The sequence below is a fragment of the Lissotriton vulgaris genome, chromosome 4_1 (assembly GCF_964263255.1).
Source record: "Lissotriton vulgaris chromosome 4_1, aLisVul1.2, whole genome shotgun sequence".
NCBI classification, from domain to species: domain Eukaryota; kingdom Metazoa; phylum Chordata; class Amphibia; order Caudata; family Salamandridae; genus Lissotriton; species Lissotriton vulgaris.
This window is the reverse complement of record NC_141691.1, coordinates 616,266,272-616,289,465: the sequence shown is the minus strand read 5'-3', so window position 1 is coordinate 616,289,465 and position 23,194 is coordinate 616,266,272. Positions and strand designations below refer to the sequence as shown.

Sequence of the window (23,194 nt, the reverse complement as noted above, 5' to 3'; positions counted from 1 at the left end):
TAGCAAAATATTAGTTGTGATGTTATAGGAAATATAAAAGATGAACACACTGCAAGAAATATAAAACACCAAGCAGAAACCGCACAGCTGTTCATGGTTAAAACCCACTTTAGGCCCAAATCCCCAATTGACATGAGTAAGGTGAACAGATCACTTAAGGATACAATGGAACAGGAAACTTAAAATGATTTTCACTTAAAGGCCAACTGATTTTTAAAAGGCCTAAAATCATTTAGGATTCTAACACAAGTTCAATGGCTCAGACTCTGTAACTTCAAATAGATCGTGGCCTGATTAAATAATGAGAACAGGAAATTGAATTAGCCCCGAGCACAGAGAGATCTAAGGTGCCGGATTAGACAATGGGTCAGGGAAGTAAATTAGTTCTGAGCACACGGAGGTCCTATGTGCATATACTGGAAGCACGCACTTCACTTAAAAAATGTATCATGAAGCGAACATGTATTCACAACAGAATAACGCTTCTTTGCCAAGCATTGTTGAGTGTGTAATAAACATTGTGTAATGGATTGGATCGGAATTCGGGAGTTAAGAGGTCACAGGTCTTCAAGTGGTTTTCCATCTTAAATCTGTAACTTGCTAGTAAACCATTATTTACTGTTTGTAATAACCCTTTGTAATATGTATTAAAAGGCCTGCCTGCAAGCAAGCTGGAAGATGAGAAAGCCCAAGTAGGACTGAGGTGCAGTTCGTGTTGTATGTTGAAGGTCTTTCGCCCTTCCACATCAGTTAGTAAATACTGTATTTACATTGCCAAGTAGAGTCTGTGTGGGTATTCCATTTTGGAGGGTCCAAATTCACTTCACAACAGTGAGTCACTGATCTCTTCTTGATTGGCTGAGCCAGAGGTTAGCCTCAAGTATGTAAAACCTTACTTTTCTCAATTTTCTCTCTTACACAGGGATGCATTACTTGATAATAGTTTCCTTGTTATCACCAGAGTGTGAAAATTACTGATTGCAGTCAAAATTTCTGCTTGCCTTTTTCCCACTCCATCTCTGCTTAAAGGACCAACAACCAGTGTACTATGCAACAAATGTGGATTTTATGAATTACAATAAACACATATTTAAGTCCATCTCACTGCTTGCCTTCACAAAAGGCTAATGCCTCTCATAGGCCCGCAGAGGAATTAAGTATCATACTGAAATGGTATGATAATGTGACATCTTCATGACGATTAACGGCTTCTTTTTAAGACTGCTTCAAATGTGTCCGCAATCACTAAATGCCATGGCTGTCTTTCCCTCGGTGACTTCAAGTGCATTGTTTGGGACAGGTCCCTCAAATCATGGCAGGACGTGATTTGGAAAGGGAAACGATGTCGAAACTCTCTTTTTTTTGGACAAAAAGATGATCATTGGGAAAAGTCTTGAAAAATCTCAACTGCTCCGGCCATTTCTAGTAGGGCCGAGAGACGTCCCAGTCACCCCTGTGTCGTACCATACGAGGCCAGTATTCATTCCAGGATAAAATCTATAGAGCCAGTCTGGCGCCTGGAAGGGGTTTAAGGAAGGAATCATCCGGCGGTAATACCTGATAGAATCATACTTTCTGTTGGTTCGTTACAAAAATCTAAACACATTGAATCAACTTTCCGTTATGATCCGTTATAAAATCACTTAAAATGTCCCCTTTTAAAATTCACCTTAATAAACCATATGCTTCATTTTTTTTTTAACAAATCCATTCCCTGCTTACATATGTGCAAATTTCGTTTGATTACACCGCAATTACTAAATAATCTTAACTGCGGATGCACACATCTTTTTTTTGTAAACAACAATACAAGCCAAGTATAAATAGATTCAGGCAACACTGAAACATATATTTTTGCTGTGTATGAAACTCACATACAAGGACAGACACCCGTGCATGTTTATTCCAGTGATGCAGCGAGACAGACAATTAGACTTGTTTTAGGATGTTTTTACTCCAAGAATGCATTACTCCACAGAAAACAGTTTCAAATTCGGAATCTCAATCATTTAAAATGCTCCTATGGGGACTCATTTTCGTTGATAATTTGACTCCAGGACATCAGCGGTAATGCAGTGAAGCTCTAAATAGTTTGACCAGCGGGTGCACGTGGATGCAGCTGCAGAGGTGACCTCCAGTACTTTGTTGTAGGACTCTCCAGTATGTTGTATGGGTTCTCACAGTACTTCTTCGAATAATGACATTTACGATAGGTTTGACTCATTGCTACTTGTTGAGACTCAGTTTCCCCCTCTCTTTTGGCAATTATCCTTTTTACACTTAGCTCCAGATGTGCATTCTTGCCTTTTTGCTTCACCGGAGAGAGCACAGAAGCTCGCAAACTCCTAGTAGTCCACATAGCAGCTATAGACATGCCACATCCGGGAGAGCCGTGGGGAGGCTAAAAAGAGATAGAGGACAACAAAGCCATAATGTATGTCCATTGTTTCAGCTGTGGACCCTCGCAAGGTGACTGGGAAAGGTCATTGTTGTACTCTGGTGTTTCCACAGCACGTGACCAACCTTCTCGGAGAGAAATGGTGCAGAGCTCGCGAGAGAAGCACATGAGGACACACAGTAGAATGAAGAGCAAATTGTGGCAAACTATATAGTTGTGACCATCTGGTCAAACAAGATAGAATATACCAGCACGCGCTGTGGGATATTTCACAAAGTTGCCAAGGTTCAATAAAATCCCCCGAGATGTACCATCATCAAAACATTGCGCCATCCATTTATGGAGATTGCAAAAAACATCCATTTATGGAGCACACAACTTTCCAAAGAAAAGTGATTGAAAGAAAGATCCAAGGAATAATTAATTAGGTCATGTTATGTTGCTGACTTGCCATGGACTCAATACTATCCCGAGGACACCACAAAGCCACGCACTGGTGTACAAAGGGAATGAAGAAGAAAGGCAGATCAGGAGAGAGGGTGCAAAAAAGTATCTTTTTCATGAATTATTTCTGCAAAAAGAAGGGCCTGGAAGAGGTTAGAATGTGTAACTGTTAATCATAAGGCAATTTTACAATGCATTTCTAATTTTAAGTGAGTTCAGATTGATATTTAACATTGACTTTCTATCCAAATTCATTGGTTTTCAATGTTACACATGTTCTTAAACAGTAAATGTATGCATACACTAATGAGACAAACGGTAAGGGTAAAAACACAAGCACAGAAAATAAACAATCAAATTCTTTGTCACTTCTTTGCAATTTTTCTTTTTCTTGCACAGTACGCTAAAAACCTCATAGAGATCTACCGTTAAGGTCCTAATCAGTCCATAATAACATCCAATGAATTGAGGGAGCGTCTTGTTGAATTAGACAAGCTCTGGGCAGTATTAATTGAAATGGTAAATGATCCATGGGATAATGTAGAGAACGTTTACTCTCATATTAGAACATTAGGATTTGTAACATTAGCAATGCACTCACTGAACTTTTATACTATATTTGCAGTTTTTTCCTAGAACTGATAGTACAAAGTCTGGAGGATAGTGAGTCAAGAAGCGTATTTGGTCAGAAGTCTACATTCATACTGTGTGAATATTGGGAGGTAGGCAGATTTCATTATTTAATTATGACTGCAATGTGAGTTCTGATTAGGTGCTTTTTTGTATTGGAGGGGATGCAATATTCCAAGAATGTACAATCACATAGAGTGTGAAATAGGCAGGTGGAGGAGGTCAAAAGGCCACAAATGTTAAGTGTTGTGTTTTTTATATGGTCAATGTGTAGTATCAAGATTTTGGAAAATATTTGATAGGTATTAGATACTTATTTGATTTTTGTGAATTTTTCTTTCTTTAACAGCCCTGATGTCCGCTCTAGGACGAAATGCGTCGGCTGTTTAACATGTATTTCGGTCATGTAAAAATAATGGAATTGGATGAATAAGCTGTTGCCATTTCTGTATGAACTGCAATTAAAGACATTTTTGGAATCAACATCGTTGAACCTGTGATACATCTTTGAACATTAAGACGCTCCCTCAATTCATTGGACAGTAAATGTATGCAATAATTTGACCTTTAACCATATACGCACTCAAGTAAGGGGCAGTCATTAAGGGCAAGCGATCACCACATGGGTGTACTGTACTGTTAGATATCCTTGTTGCTGAAAATAGTGTGGAAATATTAGTTAAAGACTATGGGGGTTGATTCTTAAAAACATTTATGAGTATACCAACTAGTATCACAGTGTTAAGACCTGTCAGCCTTGAGGTGGTCTTTCCCCCCAAAATGTGCCTGCTTGCCTCCAATTTTGTTGAATTTGTTTTTGTTGGCCTTAGGACTCTTTGTACTATCCCATTTGCTAACAAGTGGTTAAGTGTTTGGGCTCACTCTCCTAAACATGGTTTGATTGGCATATACCTAATGGCATATTTTTTTTTGTGAAAATCTTTATTGTCAAGAAGGCATAAAAGTTATTCACATTGACACATTCGGTTGCCAGTTTCACATCAGCATTGGCTATTTTCAAGAGAAACGGATAAAACATATTACATTCTGGCATGCGGCATTTATCTTCTCACTATGGACATGGATGAAGTATTAACAACCATTTCGCACAGACTCTAACTCACTTTCATACCATACCCTGTTTTCATTTCGTGATCCGCCCACTTATGGTACAGTTATCAGTTCCCAGCAAGTTCAATTAACAGAAAAAGTAAAACAATAAAACCCAACTAATGTCATCACTCAATAGAATGTTATACCCGTTCATAGTCAGTTGTTAGCCATTGCACATGATCAGCACGTTGTCAAAGGTAATGTCACACTCCCGCGCCACCCCAGCACAAACCAGAGTTCATTATGTATGCCCGCCCTTCCTAATCTTCTTCCTCCTCTGACTCCAAGTCCTCGTCTTCCGGTAAGGGTTCACATGGTTCTCCCCTATATTTGTTCCATGGCATCCACACCTTATTCCATTTACGGGGACAGGCCCGTAGCACGTATACCGCCCTTTCCTTCACCATTAGGAGGTCCATATTCCTAATCCATCCAGCCACCGTAGGTAACTCTGGGGCACCCCATTTTTGTGCAATGTCCCGCTTGGCCACTGTCACAGCCAACGTGACCCATAGTTGTCCATACCTGTTCAGGTCATTAGGGTCCCAAATGTTCAACAGGCACTTACGGGGTTCAGGCAGGATTGACACCTCAAGGGCTTGGGAGACTGTGCGCATAATTTGCATCCAGATGTCTTGGATCATTGGGCAATCCCATAGTGTGTGGAGTAGAGTTCCCTCCTCCCCGCAGCCCCTTAGACAGAAGGGGTGTGGTGCCCTCTGTATTCTGTGTAGAAGCGTTCTGGTGTAATAAGTGCAGTGTAAAATCTTGAGCTGCACTAACCTGAACCTAGCCGAAATGCCCACTTCTCTTGGTGATGCAAGCGCCTCGTTCCACTCTGTGTCGTCCATGTCGCCTAGTTCCCCAACCCATCTCTCTCTAAGGTTCTGTGTGGGGTCTGCCAGGTTGTTAACCAGTTTTTTATATGTGAGAGAGGTTGCTTTTTGTTCCATAAAGTCCGTCAGTAACCTGTCCTCTAGTGGCGACGATTCCGGGAGTGTGGTGTCAGGTGGAATTGCGTGTAGTAGTGCGTGTCGGATCTGCACATACCTAAATGTTTCAGTGGGGCCCAGACCATATTGTTGCTGGAGCTGTGAAAATGCAACCACCGTGCCTTTGTCCCAGAGGTCTCCTACCACGGAAATCCCTATGTGGTCCCACTGTGTGAAACCCTTACTGGACCTTAAGTTTCCTAGCATTTTTGTGTCCCACAACGGCGTCATCCTGGTGATTTTCCCCTTCCAACCCAGTCGAGATTGTGCTGCATGCCATAATGCCGCCGTATGAAACGTCGGTCCAAGCAGGTTCTGAACTTGCGAGAAATTGTATAGCACCGAAAGCATGCCGTCCGTCCCCAGCTGCGACCAATCCGTCTTGTATGCGGGGTCTCCCCGCGGGACGTGGATCCAGTGATTAATTATCTTAAGTTGGGACGCCCAATAATACAATTGAAGATTGGGTAGCGCAATCCCCCCTTCATACCAGCTTTTCACTAATTTGTCATGCGCTATACGGGCTGGGCCGTTGCTCCACAGTAAAGTGGACAGCAGTGCAGCGACTTGTTTGAAGTAGCGCGGAGCCACCATATAAGGGGTATTTTCTAGCACATAGAGAAATTTGGGGAGAGCCATCATTTTATATAACGCCGCTCGCCCAAGGAGGGTCAGTGGCAGGGTAGCCCAGTATTTAACATCTGCACGTAGACGTGCCAGAGGTGGCACCAAGTTTGCGGCATAAAAGTCCGCCGCATTAGTGGTGATGAAAATACCCAGGTATTTAAAGGAGGCGGTTGCTAACTGTAGGGGACAGTCATCCTGCAACAATGGTTCCGTGCCTTTAAGCACAAATATTATAGATTTGGACCAATTCAGGGTGTAATCTGACGCCTTCCCGTGTTCATCGCACAGAGTCAATAGGGCAGGAATTCCCTCGTTGGGGTTAGCCATGTAGATCAGCAGATCATCTGCATATAGGGAGACTTTATCCTCCCACCCTTCCTCCCAGGTGATGCCCCGAAACAGTGGTGTAGCTCTGAGCAGGATGGCCAATGGCTCTAGTACCAACGCGAAGAGTAGGGGCGATAGCGGGCACCCTTGTCTAGTTCCGCGTCCCAGTGGGAACGTCGGTGAAATGTGACCATTCGCTACCACCTGTGCCATCGGTGACTTGTACAGTAACCGTACCCATGCAAGATATTTCGGGCCGAAGCCCATACGAGCAAGGACCGCAAATAGATACTCCCACTCCACCAGATCGAAAGCCATTTTGGCGTCTAGGGATAAAATGACAGCCTGTTCCGAAAGGAGATGCGCCCGTGCCAGCACCCCATGGACCCTCCGCAGATTCAGTGCCGTGCTCCTGTGTGGCATGAAACCTGATTGATCGGGGTGTATTAGGGTGTGTAGGTGCTTGGTCAGGCGACTGGCCAGGAGTTTCGCCAGGATCTTTGCTTCCACGTTGAGCAAGGAAATGGGTCGGTACGAGGTGCATACAGTCGGTGGTTTGGCTGGCTTAGGAATGGCTACTATTGTGGCCGTGCGTTGGTCTAGAGGGAGTTCCGCCCTCTCCACACTCTCAACATACATATTCAGCAGGGGTTTGCTCAACAGGGAAGCTGTCGCTTTATACCATTCTACGGGTATCCCGTTAGGCCCTAGCGCCTTGCTGGATTGTAACGTCTGTATTGCCAATTGGATTTTGTTTTCCGTCAAGTCAGTGTCTAGTTCCTGTTGCGCTTCTTGTGAAAGCGCGGGGACGGTAATGTGGTCGAGCGACGCTATCACCTCCCGTTCCGTGACGGTCCGCACCGGGGTGTATATCTCCTGATAGTGGAGCGCTAGGGTGCGTACTATTTGTTCAGGGTGTGTCTGTAGCTGGCCATCCTGTGCGTAGAGTCTCTGTATACCTCTGTTGCTACCACCCCGTTTGTCCAACCAAGCCAGCATCCTCCCAGCCTTATCACCCACGTCATATATCCTGTGTGCGGTGCTTGCCAAATGTCCCTTAGTAATCGTTGTAAGATGAGCCTGGTGTTGCTGTTGTCTGAGGTGAAGCGTATGTGTGGTTTCAGGGGTGGGGTCCGACATGTGGGCGGTGTTCGCGGTGTGGAGTGCCAATTCTAATTGAGCGAGTTCGCTTCTGGAGTCTCATTTATGCCCCGTGATTGCTGCTATGGCTGCGCCGCGCAGGACTGTTTTGTACGCTTCCCAGAGTATCGAGGGCGAGGAAACTGTCCCTACATTTTCATTAAAATAGTGCGTTGTGGCCAATTTGAGTTTCTTTCTGATACCAGGGACTGTTAAATAGTTGGGGTATATCGGATAAAGTCTGGCGCGCTTCCTCTCTTTGGTAGTAAGGTGGAGGGACACTGGGGAGTGATCAGATATGCCTCTGGGCAGGATTTCTAGTTTGTCTACTGATCCCAGTCCCACCCCCAAAAAGAAAAAGTAATCAATACGTGAGAGGCTGTTATGCGTAGAGGAGTAGTGCGTGTATTGAGTCGCCATGGGGTTCAATTGACGCCAAACATCTGTGAGGCCTAGCGCGGTCAAAAAACCAGGAAGCGTGGCAGTCCCTCTCTGGCGTTCCCGTACGGGAAAGGTGTCCAGCAAGGGGTCTGTTATTGCATTAAAGTCCCCCCCAATGATCATGTCACCCTCTGGGAGGTCAATGAGAAATTGCCCAAGCGCCGGCAGTGCTGTAGAGTTGAGCGCTGGGGGGATGTACACGGACACCACGCTGAGGGGTCTCCCCTCTCATTGGCCATATAGCGCCGCAAAACGACCCTGGTCGTCCGTCCTGCAGCTTTCAACCATAAAGGATGAGTTCTTTTTAAGGAGTATCCCAGTGCCCCTGGACCCTGTAGTGAACTCCGCGTGCACCGCCATGGCATACCCACGTCTGTCGAGTGCTTTGCATGTAGACCCAGCCAGGTGTGTTTCCTGCAGCATCACTAAATCAGGCCCGTGGCGTTTGACGGTTTGGAGGACCAATCCTCTTTTAATTTTGTCCCCCAGGCCTCTAACGTTCCATGTGAGCAGTTTCAGGGGGGGCACCACTGTCTTCGGAAGGCCGCCCTCAGCGGGTGCATCTCGTTCCTGTTGGGCCATCTGGGTTTGTGACCAGTGTTACTGATGTGTGGCAGTGGAGTGTAACGCATATGCAATGACTTGTGTTAGGGTACCAGGAGTGTACGGCCTGCAGTAGGACCGTGTTCCATACGGAAGTAGTGATGACTAAGAACAATAACCGTAACATTACAACTTCTCCCCCCCACCCCCTCCCTGCTCCCCTGCACCGCGGACGAATTCCCGCCCGCATCCCCAACTTGGCAGAGTGCTTAATCCCATCCCTATCCATCTTACTTGCTCGTGGGGTTGGTGAGACCCCTACAGGCACCGGCCAGTGCCCGCTCTACTCAGCTCCATCAACATAAAGGTCCCAAGGGTTGCAAACGTGTTGTCCCTTATGCAGCATATTCAAATCAACCCCTTACAGGCTGCCCTGAGTCAAGTGGGTCCCTCTCAAGATCCGAATCCAGTCCCGTGGCGCCTTCCTCGTTCGTGGGGCTGCTGGACGGGTGATCCGCCGGCCTTCCGTTGCGCTGGTTCTGGCGGTCCCTGTGCGGGCGCTGGGGTTGGCCCACCTGTCTCCATCCATCAAGCCATTCTCGTGCCACCTCCAGCGTATCAAAGAACCACGTTTTTCCTTCGGCCACAATTCGCAATTTGGCGGGGAAAAGCATCGAGTATGGCAGGCCTTTGTCTCGCATCGTCTTTTTCACTTCAGTGAATGATTTCCGGCGCCTAGCCACCTCTGCTGTGTAGTCCGGAAAGAAGGCCAAAGTCGAGTTCTGAATTTTTACAGGTGGGGAGACCCTCGCCGCTTGCAGGATGGCGTCCCTGTCTCTAAAATTGAATAGTCTAGCCAGTACAGGCCGCGGTTTGGCTCCTGGCTTGGCCGCACTGCCAGGAACTCGGTGCGCCCTTTCAACAGAGAAAAAGTGAGACAGGCCTTTAGGTTGTAGCTTGGTTTTGATGAGGTCCTCGACGTACAAATCCATTGCACCTTTACCCTCCGATTCCGGAAGGCCTAGGATGCGGACGTTATTTCTCCGAGAGCGCCCTTCCTGATCGTCGAGCTTTTCCTGTAACTGCTTAGTGACTTTTTCCATGCGTTCCATTGCTACTTGCAGGTCCGAAGTGTCCTCAATGAGCGATTTCGTAACTACCTCCACTTGAGACACTCTTTCCGACATTTTCTTGAAGTCCGCCCGTAGCAGATTAACTTCGGAAGAAATGGAGCCCACCGTCGTCTGGACCTCGGTGAGGGTTTTCATAACGTCTTCTAAGGTTACTTTTTAGTTCCACCTGTTTCTGGAGCTGCGCCTGCAGAGTGGCGGCCGCCATTTTGGGATTGTCCATGCTGGCTGTACTGAGGAAATATAAATTTTATGGTCAAGAAATGTTCCCTAACGTACCCCACCGTCTCCATGTACGAACTTAAAGTGCATGTAACTTCCCTCCTGTGCCAGCTATGAAGACGCAAACACATTTGCGTCCAACGTTAATATGTCCTCTTTCAGACCCACCCTGAATGGGTTGAATAGTCCGTTTCTAAGTATGCCTTGCCAACGTCTTTTCATGGTGTACTTTACACGTTTTCTAGCCCAGGCGAAGTAGGCCCTGTTTTCTGTCATCAAGCCTCTTTCCGAAAAACATCTCTGCCTCCTGAAACTACGAGGTGGGATGCCCCCACCCGTAAACTCTGTCCTACTCCCTGCGCGGCTCACGGTGCTTAGCTCAGCCTGTTGTCTGCCAAGACTGTATTCAACCTTCGAATTATCTGTTCCGCTCCTCGAAGATACATTCCTGCCTACTAGTTTAAGTAAACATCTCCCCAGCTGCAGAGCAAAGGGCCCGGCCTCACTGTCTCCATGCAAGTAATTCATAGCTCCCGTTGCCATGGTAGGCCCATGCCCCCTCGCTTTACACATAGACACGTAGGCACATGTGCACGCACTCACAGTCAGTATAGAATAGCCTCTGTCCGAGAGACCTTTTCCGTCCAGATAATATGGTTCCCAAACACCAGATATCAGATATGATATAGGAACGAGTTGATCTGACATGCCAGACTTCTGTCTCTTTCCTCTAGTGTAAATGTCAAGTCCCCTGCACCCTCCAACTTTACGTCAGTCATACGTCATGCAGCTGCGCGCGCATCCTAGCTACCGATTTCTGCTGACTCCACACTATTCTGTCATAGAGCCACCCACTTCTGACACTTACATGTGACGTTTCTAGAACACACCTCTGTGCACGCCTTAGTTCACGCCTTCTGATTACGTATTGCTCACACGTGTGTAACCTTATCTTGTTTCTCTCAGCTGTTACGCCTTCTGCATTGACTTCTATTGTGTATATTAAGTATAAAAGTAACGAAATGTCAATAAAGTATGCTCTATCCCTTCCTGCACCCCTGTGGTGGCAGGAACCCGATATCCAGAACCTGACCCATTCCTTTTTAAGGAATAAAACCCCTAAGAACTCTAACACCACGGACTCTGTCTCTTTCTTTCCGATTGAGTTATTTTTGTTTAAGTACTTACCTGCATAGAAATTAAGACGGTAAATCAAATATTTACCACATTATTCTGGCGCCCGAATAGGGACCCCTCCCCCACCCCACGCGCCGGTTGATGCGTTGCAGCCTTGGTCCCCTGCCACAGTCGTGACGGAAACTACGCGTACCCGCAGGATTTCCTGTATCTCCCTCAGGCCTACGGAGGTGACGGAGACTGCGATCAGCACCCAGACGAGGCGGTGAGGAGTGCGGAGGATCCGGACCAGAGCCTAGCCGAAAGAAGCAAGGTCCGAGGTGTCAAGAGGCCCACCAGTTCCGAAGTTCCGAAGTATCCACGTATCGAGTCGAGTCGAGTCCAGTCCGGTCCAGTCCAGTCCAGTCGAGTTTTCCGAGGCCTTCTGTTCCGTGCTTCCCGGTGAGTACCGTTGCTGGGGACGCATCTAGACGGGTGCATTATTATGTATCCGGTAAAGACGGGTTTGGGTACGCAAACGCGGTCTGCACTGTTTTAGACAGTGTATCTGTGCTGTTTAGCAGTACATCTAGCATACAAGTTCTTGCACTGTTTCTCAACAGTGTATCTGTACTGTTTAGCAGTACATCTAGTGTAAAGGGTAGTAATATGTGTTCAAAATGTTTCATGTGATTAATGTCGTGGTATGAGTGACTGTTTTGTGTACATTACTGTGTTTTCTGTGTAACTAGCTGTTTTCAGAAATAAGTAACAAGTATCGAGTATCCAGCACTAAGTAGCAAGATGCCGCTTTTCAATAAGTTAAGACAGATAGGAACTAGGAAAGGGATGCTAGAGGAAGAAATTCCTATCCCCCCTAGGGACACTCCTGGAAATTTTATGTACCACAAGCATGGCTTAGACGCCATCCTGTACCTAGACTTATGGGCCGATTATACTAAGCACCTAGAAGAAAGACACAGATGGCCCGTTACAGGAACTTGGGATGCCGAGTGCATCCTGAAAGTAGAAGAAGCGCTATGGAAGAAGAAAGCCAGACAATCTCAGAAAGACGCCATAGAATTTTGGCGTAAAGAATCACTTAAACGTGCCGAAAAGGCACTCCGAAGAGAAGACAGACATAGAGAAGAGTCAGATAAAGTCCGAGAAAACGAATTAGTTAATGAGGGGATCCGAGTAAAGGCAGAACAAGTAGACCGCATGCGAAATAACCTTGTGAATGGCATGTACCTAGTGACCGAGGGTTCGCCTGAAGCCACTTCAGAAATACCAAAAGATCTGCCACCGCCATTGGTTCCAACTAAAGTAAATCACAGAACTACAAAGGACATATTCCTTGCCTCCTATCTAGATGACGTAGCTCCCGCTTACACCAATCCACCTGCCCAGGTACCACCTGCTGATGGTGACCGAGGTGGCAACCCACCCCAAGACCATGTCCCGCCCTTACCACAACAAAGTTCACCCGTCCGAAATCCTGTTCCACCTATTCCTCCCCCACTTCCTACACCTAAGATAAATACCCTGAATCCGTTTGGGCCTGACCCAGGAAAAACGCCAGTTCAGTTACTTACCCAGTCCCCACAGACAAGTCATGCTCGCGCCTCCGTCTCTGGAGGTGCGACGGGGGGTAACCAGACCCCGCCACCACAACATAGGTTAAACATAAGGGACATATTAAAGAACCGTACACCCCGAGCCACAAATTACGACATGCTTAAAGAACCCCTTCCAGTTTGCAGATATGATCCAGTACCCGGTAAAGACGATAGGATGTTATTAGCATCTCTACGTTTACGAAAAGTTACAGATTACTTAATGATGTTCCCAGGAATGACTGATCACCTAGATAAAATATACCATTTTATCCAGACTGGGGAAGATCCTGACTGTATTAAAGAGGCCCTGGCTTACCAGAAAACTGACACTCAAGGTTGTATATTACGATTCTTAATAAACTGTTTAATAAGAGAACGAGACAGGCCTGGGGTAGACCAGGACGAATTGGATGCACTAAACAAGTGGGGCCAGAACATAGCCGATGGAAAACACGATAAACAGACTTGTATAGCCAGTATGTACAAAAAGATCAGGAAAGAAGTCATAGAGATACATGAAAGAACGAAACAAGAAAGTGAAGCAGATAGGAGCCGGCTTGATTCCTCCGAGGAGGAAGAACGAGAGGAACCCGAACAACAACCTAAAGAAACGATAGCGTACATAGGTAAGGGAAATTACCTTAGGAAAGGTATTCGCCCAGAAAGCAAGAGAGTTTTTCTGTCTAGTATATCAAAACCGAATTCCTCTGAATATCTGTTTCAAGATACCGATAAAATGCTTCAAGAACGAATGGGGTACCATGTACTCAATTCTATGGATGAACAAGAACTAGCCCGGTCAGCAGTATTATGGGCTGACAATCCTAGCATATACAATGATGATACCGTAGTACAGACATTTCTGAACCTTTCCCCAGACGAGCAGAAATTAGCGAGTGTATACATGATTCAGCATCTTCTCACGTTATACAGAAACGAACATTCGGACCCAGGTCCCTTACCTTATACATTAGAAGCACTACTTATGAATAGATGGAGAGGCCTAAGTACCAAGTTGATTCAAATAATTCTAGAGCAACGACACAGATATAACGCTTTCTTAGGCCCTCAACATGTTTCAGCTCCGCCCCCAGAAAGAAAAATGTTTCATATGGAACATTTGGACAGACAGAATCCTTTACGAGAAGTACACCCAGTTATGGGAACAGATAATACTCTGAAACGCGTGTATGTGTACACACCTTTGACCAAGTTAGAATTGTTAGAAATGAAGAAACTAGTACCCTGTCACGATAAAGACCCAGCAGGTTTTCACCGAGAACTTAAGGATATGTTACTCATGGGGGATTACACATATACGGATATTATGAAATTGTTAAAGGTACTGTTGCCTACTGGCATCTACGAGAAACTCAAAGAAAAAGAATGGGAGGTGGGAGAGAAAAAGATTATATGGACAGAAATAGAAGACGAGGAAAAACTCCGTACTCCAGGGCTAGGCCTTGGGGAAAAAGCTAAAGCATTACCAGGTTTAATAGTACAGGTTTTGCCAAGATTATTGACAACTAAAAAGGAAGACTGGGACGCGATCTCAGCCTGTAAACAGAAACACGACGAAGATACTAGTGACTTCTATTCAAGATTCGAGAAATGTTTCATCATTAATAGTGGCCTGAAACCAAGTAGCGAATCATACCCACACCTTTTTGTAAGTAAATTAGTAGAAAATTCCCTAACGCAGGTTAAGAATCGAGTATATAAAGTCGAAAGTACATGGCAGGCAAATACGCCATCCCAGATGTTACAAATGTTACAATATCATCAGAACAGAATTAGAGAAGAACAAGAACATGAACAAAGACGTATGAAAGACACGAAAATGAAAATACTAGTTGCCCAGACAGTACCAGCTGACGGTCAGAAAAAGGGTGGGACACAGACAAATAACTCAGCAGCTCCCGTTAAAGGGACATGTAACTATTGCAAGCAGCCAGGCCACTACGTAAATGAATGTCCAGTCCTGAAACACAATATAGCGACAGGTGAAACTAAAGAAAGACCGCGTCAGCCTAGACAAGACCAGGTCCAGCCACAGACTTCACAGAATACACAGCCTATACATGCTTCATCACACACCGCCCAGACCGTAGCTGTATCACAGCCACAGCCCATTGCCGCGACTCAGCAAGTTTCACAGCAAATGTACCAGTATGCCCAATCTGATTATCCCGATTATCAGCGATACACATGAAACAGCCTAGAGAGGGAGGTTGGCTTGCCCCTTATCGAGATTCCTGTAGATCAAGAGGGTCCTTACGTACATAGTCAGGTATTGGGAAAAGACAGAAAGTTTTTAATTGACACAGGGGCAAGCCGCACAACAATCAGTCATAATGAAGTCCCAGGGGCACCCCTCTCAGGCTCACAGAATGTTTCCCTTGGTTTTTCAGGAAAGCCTATTGTAAATGAAGTATCAGAACCCGTCCCCTTAGCAGTGGGTCCATTATCACGTGTTACAGACCTATTACTCACGAAATCATGTCCAGAAAACTTGTTAGGAATAAAGACGCTGAAGGCTCTAGGAGCCGTGATATGTTGCTCCCCGGAAGGAGTTAGACTTTTCCTGCGTGACTTTAAGGGTCACTATGTATTACGAGATTTTGATGTCAGATTGAAAAATGTACCTGAACACCTGTGGGCACAAGGCCCAACCGATGTAGGTTGCATGCACATTACACCATACCGTGTTACACTCAAACCAGGAGTTGTTTTACCACGAATCAGACAATACAAGTTACCACCTGATGCTGTAGTGGCTTTACTGGAAATCATTGAAGAGCTTATTGCCCAAGGAGTGGTCGTAGAGACAGACTCCAATATCTGTAATTCCCCTATCATTCCGATTCTTAAACGTACTGATCCCAGTGCACCGCCAGTATATCGGCTGGTGATTGATTTACGAGAACTGAATAAATGCATTGTTCCACAGTACCCTGTGGTTCCCGACATCTCATCTTTATTGACTGCTATTGATTCAGAAGCAACGTTCTTTACTGTAATTGACCTCAAGAACGCCTTCTTCAGTGTGCCCATCGATCCAGAGAGCCAATATCGCTTCGGATTCAGTTTAAATGGACGAAGGTTCAAATTTTTGCGCGCACCTCAAGGATTCACAGAAAGCCCCAGCATCTATAGTCAAGCACTGAAAAGACAACTTGATTGTATCCAAATGCCAGTTAACACTGCCTTACTCCAGTACGTCGATGATCTGCTGATCACCGCACGAAGTGAACCCGAATGTGAACAAGCATCATTGGCAGTTTTACATTTTCTGGCCGACAAGGGACACAAGGTGTCTCCTTCGAAGCTACAATTCTGTGTTCAGCAAGTTGTGTACTTGGGTCACTTGCTGTCCAAAGTGGGGAGACAGCTCACTCCTGACCGCATCCAGTTAATTGTAAATATGCCACAACCCCAGACACAAAAGGAAGTGCGGGCTTTTATAGGCCTCACCTCGTACTGCAGACAATGGATTCCCCAGTATGCATTTCTAGCTAAACCACTCATTCAGTTGACAACACAGGAGGCAGCGATTTCGACTGCCCTTCCTTGGACTCAGGAACATACACAGGCTTTTGAGGAATTAAAGAAATCTTTATGTCAAGCACCAGTTCTAGCGACACCATGTTACAGCAAACCTTTTACACTTTTTGTTACAGAACGTGATGGTACAGCATTGTCTGTCCTCACTCAAGACCAAGCAGGTTCACATAAGCCTTGCGCTTATTTTTCGAGTAGATTGGATTCAGTAGCCCAGGCACTCCCTGCGTGCTTAAAGTCAGTCGCAGCGACAGCCTTAGCAATTAGACAGAGCGACTCAATTGTATTAGGACATCCATTGACAGTACAAGTTCCACATTCTGTAGAGGTCCTTCTAAATCGAACCCAGACTCAACACTTGACTATAGCACGACTAACAGGTTATGAATTGACACTATTCCAGCCCCACATAGAAATCAGACGCTGTAACATTCTAAATCCTGCCACATTGTTACCTTCAATTATAACAGATTCAGCCCCGCATGATTGTATAGAGATCATTAATGCAGTAACAAAGCCCCGACGAGACTTAACAGATGTTCCACTGACCAGCCCGGACCTGACACTTTATGTGGACGGTTCATGTATGAGAACAAGTACAGGAGAGTTAGTGGCCGCATACGCAGTAACCACTGAAACTGAAGTCAAAGAAACACATCGTATTGACACACTGTCCGCTCAAGCAGCAGAGCTCATCGCTCTGACCCGAGCCTGTATACTAGCCAAGGACAGAAATGTTAACATATACACTGATTCTCGTTATGCTTTCGGAGTCGTACACGACTTCGGAATGTTATGGCAAGAACGAGGTTTCTTGACTTCCCACGGAGCCAAGATTCAACACGGCCTCCTCATTCAAGCACTGTTAGAAGCAATACATCTGCCTTCAGGCATATCCGTCATGAAGTGTAAAGCACATACTAAAGTTACAGACTCTGTTTCCCAGGGTAATGACCTGGCAGATCAAACAGCAAAGCATACAGCATTGACTCACACCCAGACAACTGATGTGACAAAGATTATAATACCGACATATTGTATGGCTGTTAAGGATCCCACACTAGATGTAATCGATATTCAGACACATGCCACTCCCGATGAAATCAAGAAATGGACTGAACTAGGAGGGATCCAGACAGATCAGGGATGGATGACGAAGGGAAAATCTACATGGTTTCTCCCCGACTCTATGGTTCAAGTCATAATAAATACTGCACATAGTCCCGCTCATCTAGGAGAAAAAGCCATGTTAGACAGTTTACAGAATCTCTGGTACAACAAACATTTACGAGCAGCAGCAAAACAGAAAGTGCGTACTTGCATGATCTGTGGTCAGTTCAATCCAGGTAAAAGCGTCCCTGTAGAGCAAGGTGGATTTCATCCTCCCGATCACCCTTTTGAAGTCCTCCAGATGGATTATATCCAGATGGACCGATGTCGAGGATTTAAGTATGTCCTCGTAGTTGTTTGTGCACTTTCCCGTTGGACAGAAGCATATCCAGTCCCAGACTACACTGCTCCGACCACTGCCAGACAGCTGGTTCGAGAATTCTTCCCACGGTACGGCTTGCCTCGTATCGTGTACTCAGATAACGGACAGCCCTTCTCGTCCGAACTCATGAAGCAGGTTTCACTCCTATTAGGATACCAGTGGAAATTCCATTGCGTCCAACATCCCGAGGCAGCTGGCCTTGTAGAAAGGCATAATCAGACACTTAAAACCCGTCTTGCTAAAGTTTGTAAAGAGAAAGGGGTCGACTGGATAGTCGCCCTGCCAGTTGCATTATTCTACATGAGGATGGTTCCTCATTCGAGATCAGGGCTATCCCCGTATGAGGTGGTTTTTGGCAGGCCACCAAATATGTGGGGGACGCCCATGCCTAAGAAAATAACTGATGTTGATTGCAATATGCTGACAGATTACCTTGCCTCCTTGATGTCTGCACTCCAATCATGTCGTTCACAGGTTGCTGCAGCTTTTCCCGACAACACTGATGTAAAGCCACACGATGTCCGCCCCGGAGATACGGTGTTGATCCGCAACTTCGATAGGAGGAGTCGGCTGGAGCCCCGCTGGCAGGAGCCGAAGCTCGTCCTTCTGACCACGAGGACCGCTATCAAGGTTGAAGGCCGCAAGGGGTGGATCCACACGAGTCATATAAAGAAATGCAATGAACTTTTACCCGAAATTGACTCTTCCACCCCCTCAAAGGACTGCCTAGACTCTAGTGACTTTAAAATTGCCAAAAGAGAGAAAACTCCGCAAGAAGAATACAGAACCAAATTACGATCTAGCAAGTCAGACAGTTTAATTGTTTAAGTCCTCCCCTAGGTGAATCGGTTAAATTAGTTTCTGACATGTATCCCCTAGATCGAGATAGAGAGAGAGACAATCCAAGAAACGTGTATACTGTAAATCACTCCGTAGTCGCTGTATAGTGACATTATTGATTTTGTTTTTTCTGAGCCTTCTGATCATTGCTGCTAGTATATTGTTGCCTATATATTACCCTATCTTCAAGCATACATCATCTGTTTACAATGTCTCTGCCGAACATTCGTTTAGCGAATTACCCTTACATGAGTTATCTTATAGACTTGCGCTCCGCAACAATACATTCATTAGTATGTTACATCACTCCCATCAGACCAACAATGCTACCAACTGTTGGATATGTGGCCGACTCCCTCCCTACCAGAAATACAAGGGAGTTCTGCCTCTTTTTCCGTACCCGTTCACTCACAATGGCTCCTGTGGTGCATGGTTCAGATTAATTAATTCATTAGATTCTGATATTGCTATTTTTGAAGGAAATTGGGTTTGGGGAAACCTGAACTTAGTTTTGCTTAACGCCTGCTACCCTGACAAGAAGGGACTTCCCACTAGGACAGGAACCGATCTAGAAAATGAAGTATATGGATTAGGCAATTACACACTTAACCTCATGATCCTTACTGTTGAATCCGAAGCTGCCCCAGTTCTCCCTGCTATGTCAGTATTACCAGTCACTGGTAATTTATGTCTCAGAAAGAAGGGTTGAGTACACTTAGGTCATAGTAAATGTACCACCGTGATTGAATTCAGTGATCAGGGCAGGTCTACATTTAAAGCTACTCGTCATTCCTACTTTGTTTGTGGCCATACCGCATACATACGCTTACCTCTAGATTGGGATGGTACCTGTTACATTGCCTTCCTTCTGCCCCCAGTTTTTCTAGCCCCTCCTGATTATCACAGAAATACAAATCTAGTAAACAATAGACTCAGACGAGATCTCCCGATTGTCGACTATACTGAAACGGCATGGGAGCAATATACAGACTTTAATAAAGGTTTCTTCCCCTATTTTGGTGCTGTTTTCAATAGTAAACTGATACGTAAATTAACTAGAACCCTCGAAGCAGTAGTGAATGAAACTACCTCCGCTCTAGGCAACTTAACAGAGGAGCAGTCCGCCATGCGGGTTGTTGTTCTTCAGAATCGTCTCGTTATTGACGTCATCTTGGCAGATAGAGGCGGAGCTTGTAAGGTCATCGGGTCAAGTTGCTGTGTTTTCATTCCAGAAAACGCGCCAACTGTATATAAAGCTATCACTCGTCTTCATAAAATTGCAAGTTTGATACATCAGAATCCAGGCACCTGGACTTGGTCCGGTTGGTTCTGGACAACGTTGACTGCTTGGGGATGGAAGATCCTCTCCTTCCTAGGCATTGCTCTTGTCATAGTATTCAGTTGTTGCCTATGTCTACAATGTGGGCCAGCGATTTGCGGTCTGTGCGCCACATCATGCATTCCGCATTCCAGTTTTCATGCAAAACGCGAAAAGAAGAAAGAAGAGCAAATGATGTTACATGAACGGACTGATCGGTTCATGAGGATCGATATATCATGAAGGGTCCGTAGGGAACAAGGAGGGAATGAGGAAATATAAATTTTATGGTCAAGAAATGTTCCCTAACGTACCCCACCGTCTCCATGTACGAACTTAAAGTGCATGTAACTTCCCTCCTGTGCCAGCTATGAAGACGCAAACACATTTGCGTCCAACGTTAACATGTCCTCTTTCAGACCCACCCTGAATGGGTTGAATAGTCAGTTTCTAAGTATGCCTTGCCAACGTCTTTTCATGGTGTACTTTACACGTTTTCTAGCCCAGGCGAAGTAGGCCCTGTTTTCTGTCATCAAGCCTCTTTCCGAAAAACATCTCTGCCTCCTGAAACTACGAGGTGGGATGCCCCCACCCGTAAACTCTGTCCTACTCCCTGCGCGGCTCACGGTGCTTAGCTCAGCCTGTTGTCTGCCAAGACTGTATTCAACCTTCGAATTATCTGTTCCGCTCCTCGAAGATACATTCCTGCCTACTAGTTTAAGTAAACATCTCCCCAGCTGCAGAGCAAAGGGCCCGGCCTCACTGTCTCCATGCAAGTAATTCATAGCTCCCGTTGCCATGGTAGGCCCATGCCCCCTCGCTTTACACATAGACACGTAGGCACATGTGCACGCACTCACAGTCAGTATAGAATAGCCTCTGTCCGAGAGACCTTTTCCGTCCAGATAATATGGTTCCCAAACACCAGATATCAGATATGATATAGGAACGAGTTGATCTGACATGCCAGACTTCTGTCTCTTTCCTCTAGTGTAAATGTCAAGTCCCCTGCACCCTCCAACTTTACGTCAGTCATACGTCATGCAGCTGCGCGCGCATCCTAGCTACCGATTTCTGCTGACTCCACACTATTCTGTCATAGAGCCACCCACTTCTGACACTTACATGTGACGTTTCTAGAACACACCTCTGTGCACGCCTTAGTTCACGCCTTCTGATTACGTATTGCTCACACGTGTGTAACCTTATCTTGTTTCTCTCAGCTGTTACGCCTTCTGCATTGACTTCTATTGTGTATATTAAGTATAAAAGTAACGAAATGTCAATAAAGTATGCTCTATCCCTTCCTGCACCCCTGTGGTGGCAGGAACCCGATATCCAGAACCTGACCCATTCCTTTTTAAGGAATAAAACCCCTAAGAACTCTAACACCACGGACTCTGTCTCTTTCTTTCCGATTGAGTTATTTTTGTTTAAGTACTTACCTGCATAGAAATTAAGACGGTAAATCAAATATTTACCACATTATTCTGGCGCCTTTAAAGCGCGGGAGCACACGCTTCATTTTTTTTCGGCAGCGGGATGCGCGGGTCCTATGCGCATCCAGCAATTTTATTTAAATAAAAATAGTTTGGGGGGCCTTGGGGGTCCTAGTGGGACCCCCTGAGCAGGCCTAGGTGGTCAGGGTGTTTCTACCCTGCCCCCTTTTTGCGTGTTGCGGCTTTTTTTGCAGTTTCTTGTGCCTTGGTTCTACAGAGGCTCAAGATGGCTGCTAACACTTCCTGATTTGGAGTGTTGACAGCCAATTAAAATACAGCGCATGCACAACAGGGTGCGCATAGGCTGCGCGGATAGGTACGCAGATCCACCGCACCCATAGATATATAAATGACTAACTGTCATTTTCTCAGGAACTCCTGAACCTATTTACACCAAATAAGCAAAAAGCATGAGTCTGAACTAAGGACTACTTCTTTGTAAAATTTGGTGTAATTCCGTTCTGCAGTTTGGGCTTTAGCAGCGGCTAAAGTTCCTATGGGAAATTGCATGGGGAAAACGCGTTTTGGGACCCCCCTTTTTCTCGGCCCCCGCTTGATGAATCAATGTGAAACTTTCAGGATAGGAGCGGACTGGAGCTGGCCAAAAGTTTGGAAAATTTCGTGCAGATTAGTCAATCGGCGCCAAAGTTATTCGAAATAGAATGTTGCGGATTTCCTCTGGAAAATAGGTCCCAACTATAACAACCTACTAGGGACTGCCAGTAGGTAATATATAAAAATATATATATTTAAAATATATATATTTTAACTTCTACTTTCTATTGTGATGGTGGTGTAAAACATAAGTCTGGAGTTGAGCAAAACATTCTGAACAGATTTCAAGCAGCTTGTCACTCTTCAAACAACCTATGTAGTTCAAATAAAGCAGACCAGTATAAGTAATTCTTACATACCACATGCCAAGCTGGATCCCAATGGATTTTGGAATGAGATACAGAAACAGGTATTTGCCTGTGGGAAAACCTCAAAGTGCAAGGAATTTGATACAGCTGTAAGAAAAAATGGAGAACATTTACTTACGTTTTTCATTTTATTTAATATCAACCAAATTAAAGTTCAAATGCTCTGCTCAACAAAGACAGTGCATTCGATGCAAAAATGACATACATTAAATGTATTATTTTCATGCGGTCCTTTTGTGTATAGGATAAACAATGAAAAGACAAATCACTGTACACTTTGCTGAACGTGCATTCTGACCACTTATATCATTTACATCCCAATTACAGAATGTAAAGGCCTGTATCCAGTAGGACACATTCCTCACAAGGCACTCAGACAGGTGTACAACAATAGATATATTGCTTCGGAAATTCATGATCCCATTTGTGTGCTGCATCTGCGGTAATGTCACTCAGTTCTCCGTGGCAGGTGGCACAACCCCCTCTGGTAACCCTATCTGTTGAATCGGATTTATTTTTTTAGTTCTCTTCTGGACAGTTGGCAGTCAGTGAGAGTTATATTATTGTAACTGCCGAGGGAAACTACGGAAGAGGATTGTGGAGGTGTACATTGGGGGCAATGAGTTCAATATGTTATAGAGATTTCAAGGGTGAAAGGTTATCAGCCTCCTTCATTTTTTATGGACCTGTCCACTGCTTTTGAAACGGTAATTCAAAAACCTGCATATTCCTAAAAGTAAAACCAGCCGAAATAGCTGGATGCTTTACCAGTTTTAGCCACAAGGTGTCAGGATAGGACAATGGTGGAAAAATAGAACC

At 45.2% G+C, this 23,194-nt stretch overlaps 1 protein-coding gene across 1 annotated transcript in view; it reads right to left on the bottom strand.

The window, feature by feature from the left end:
* Positions 1 to 23,194, bottom strand: part of LOC147722334 (mediator of RNA polymerase II transcription subunit 1-like) — a 597,606-nt gene that overhangs the window by 4,426 nt on the left and 569,986 nt on the right. Inside the window, exon 15 of the mRNA XM_086966831.1 lies at positions 22,367 to 22,462. Within this exon, the coding sequence (XP_086822957.1) occupies positions 22,367 to 22,462 (96 nt within the window). The remainder of the gene's footprint in view (positions 1 to 22,366; positions 22,463 to 23,194) is intronic.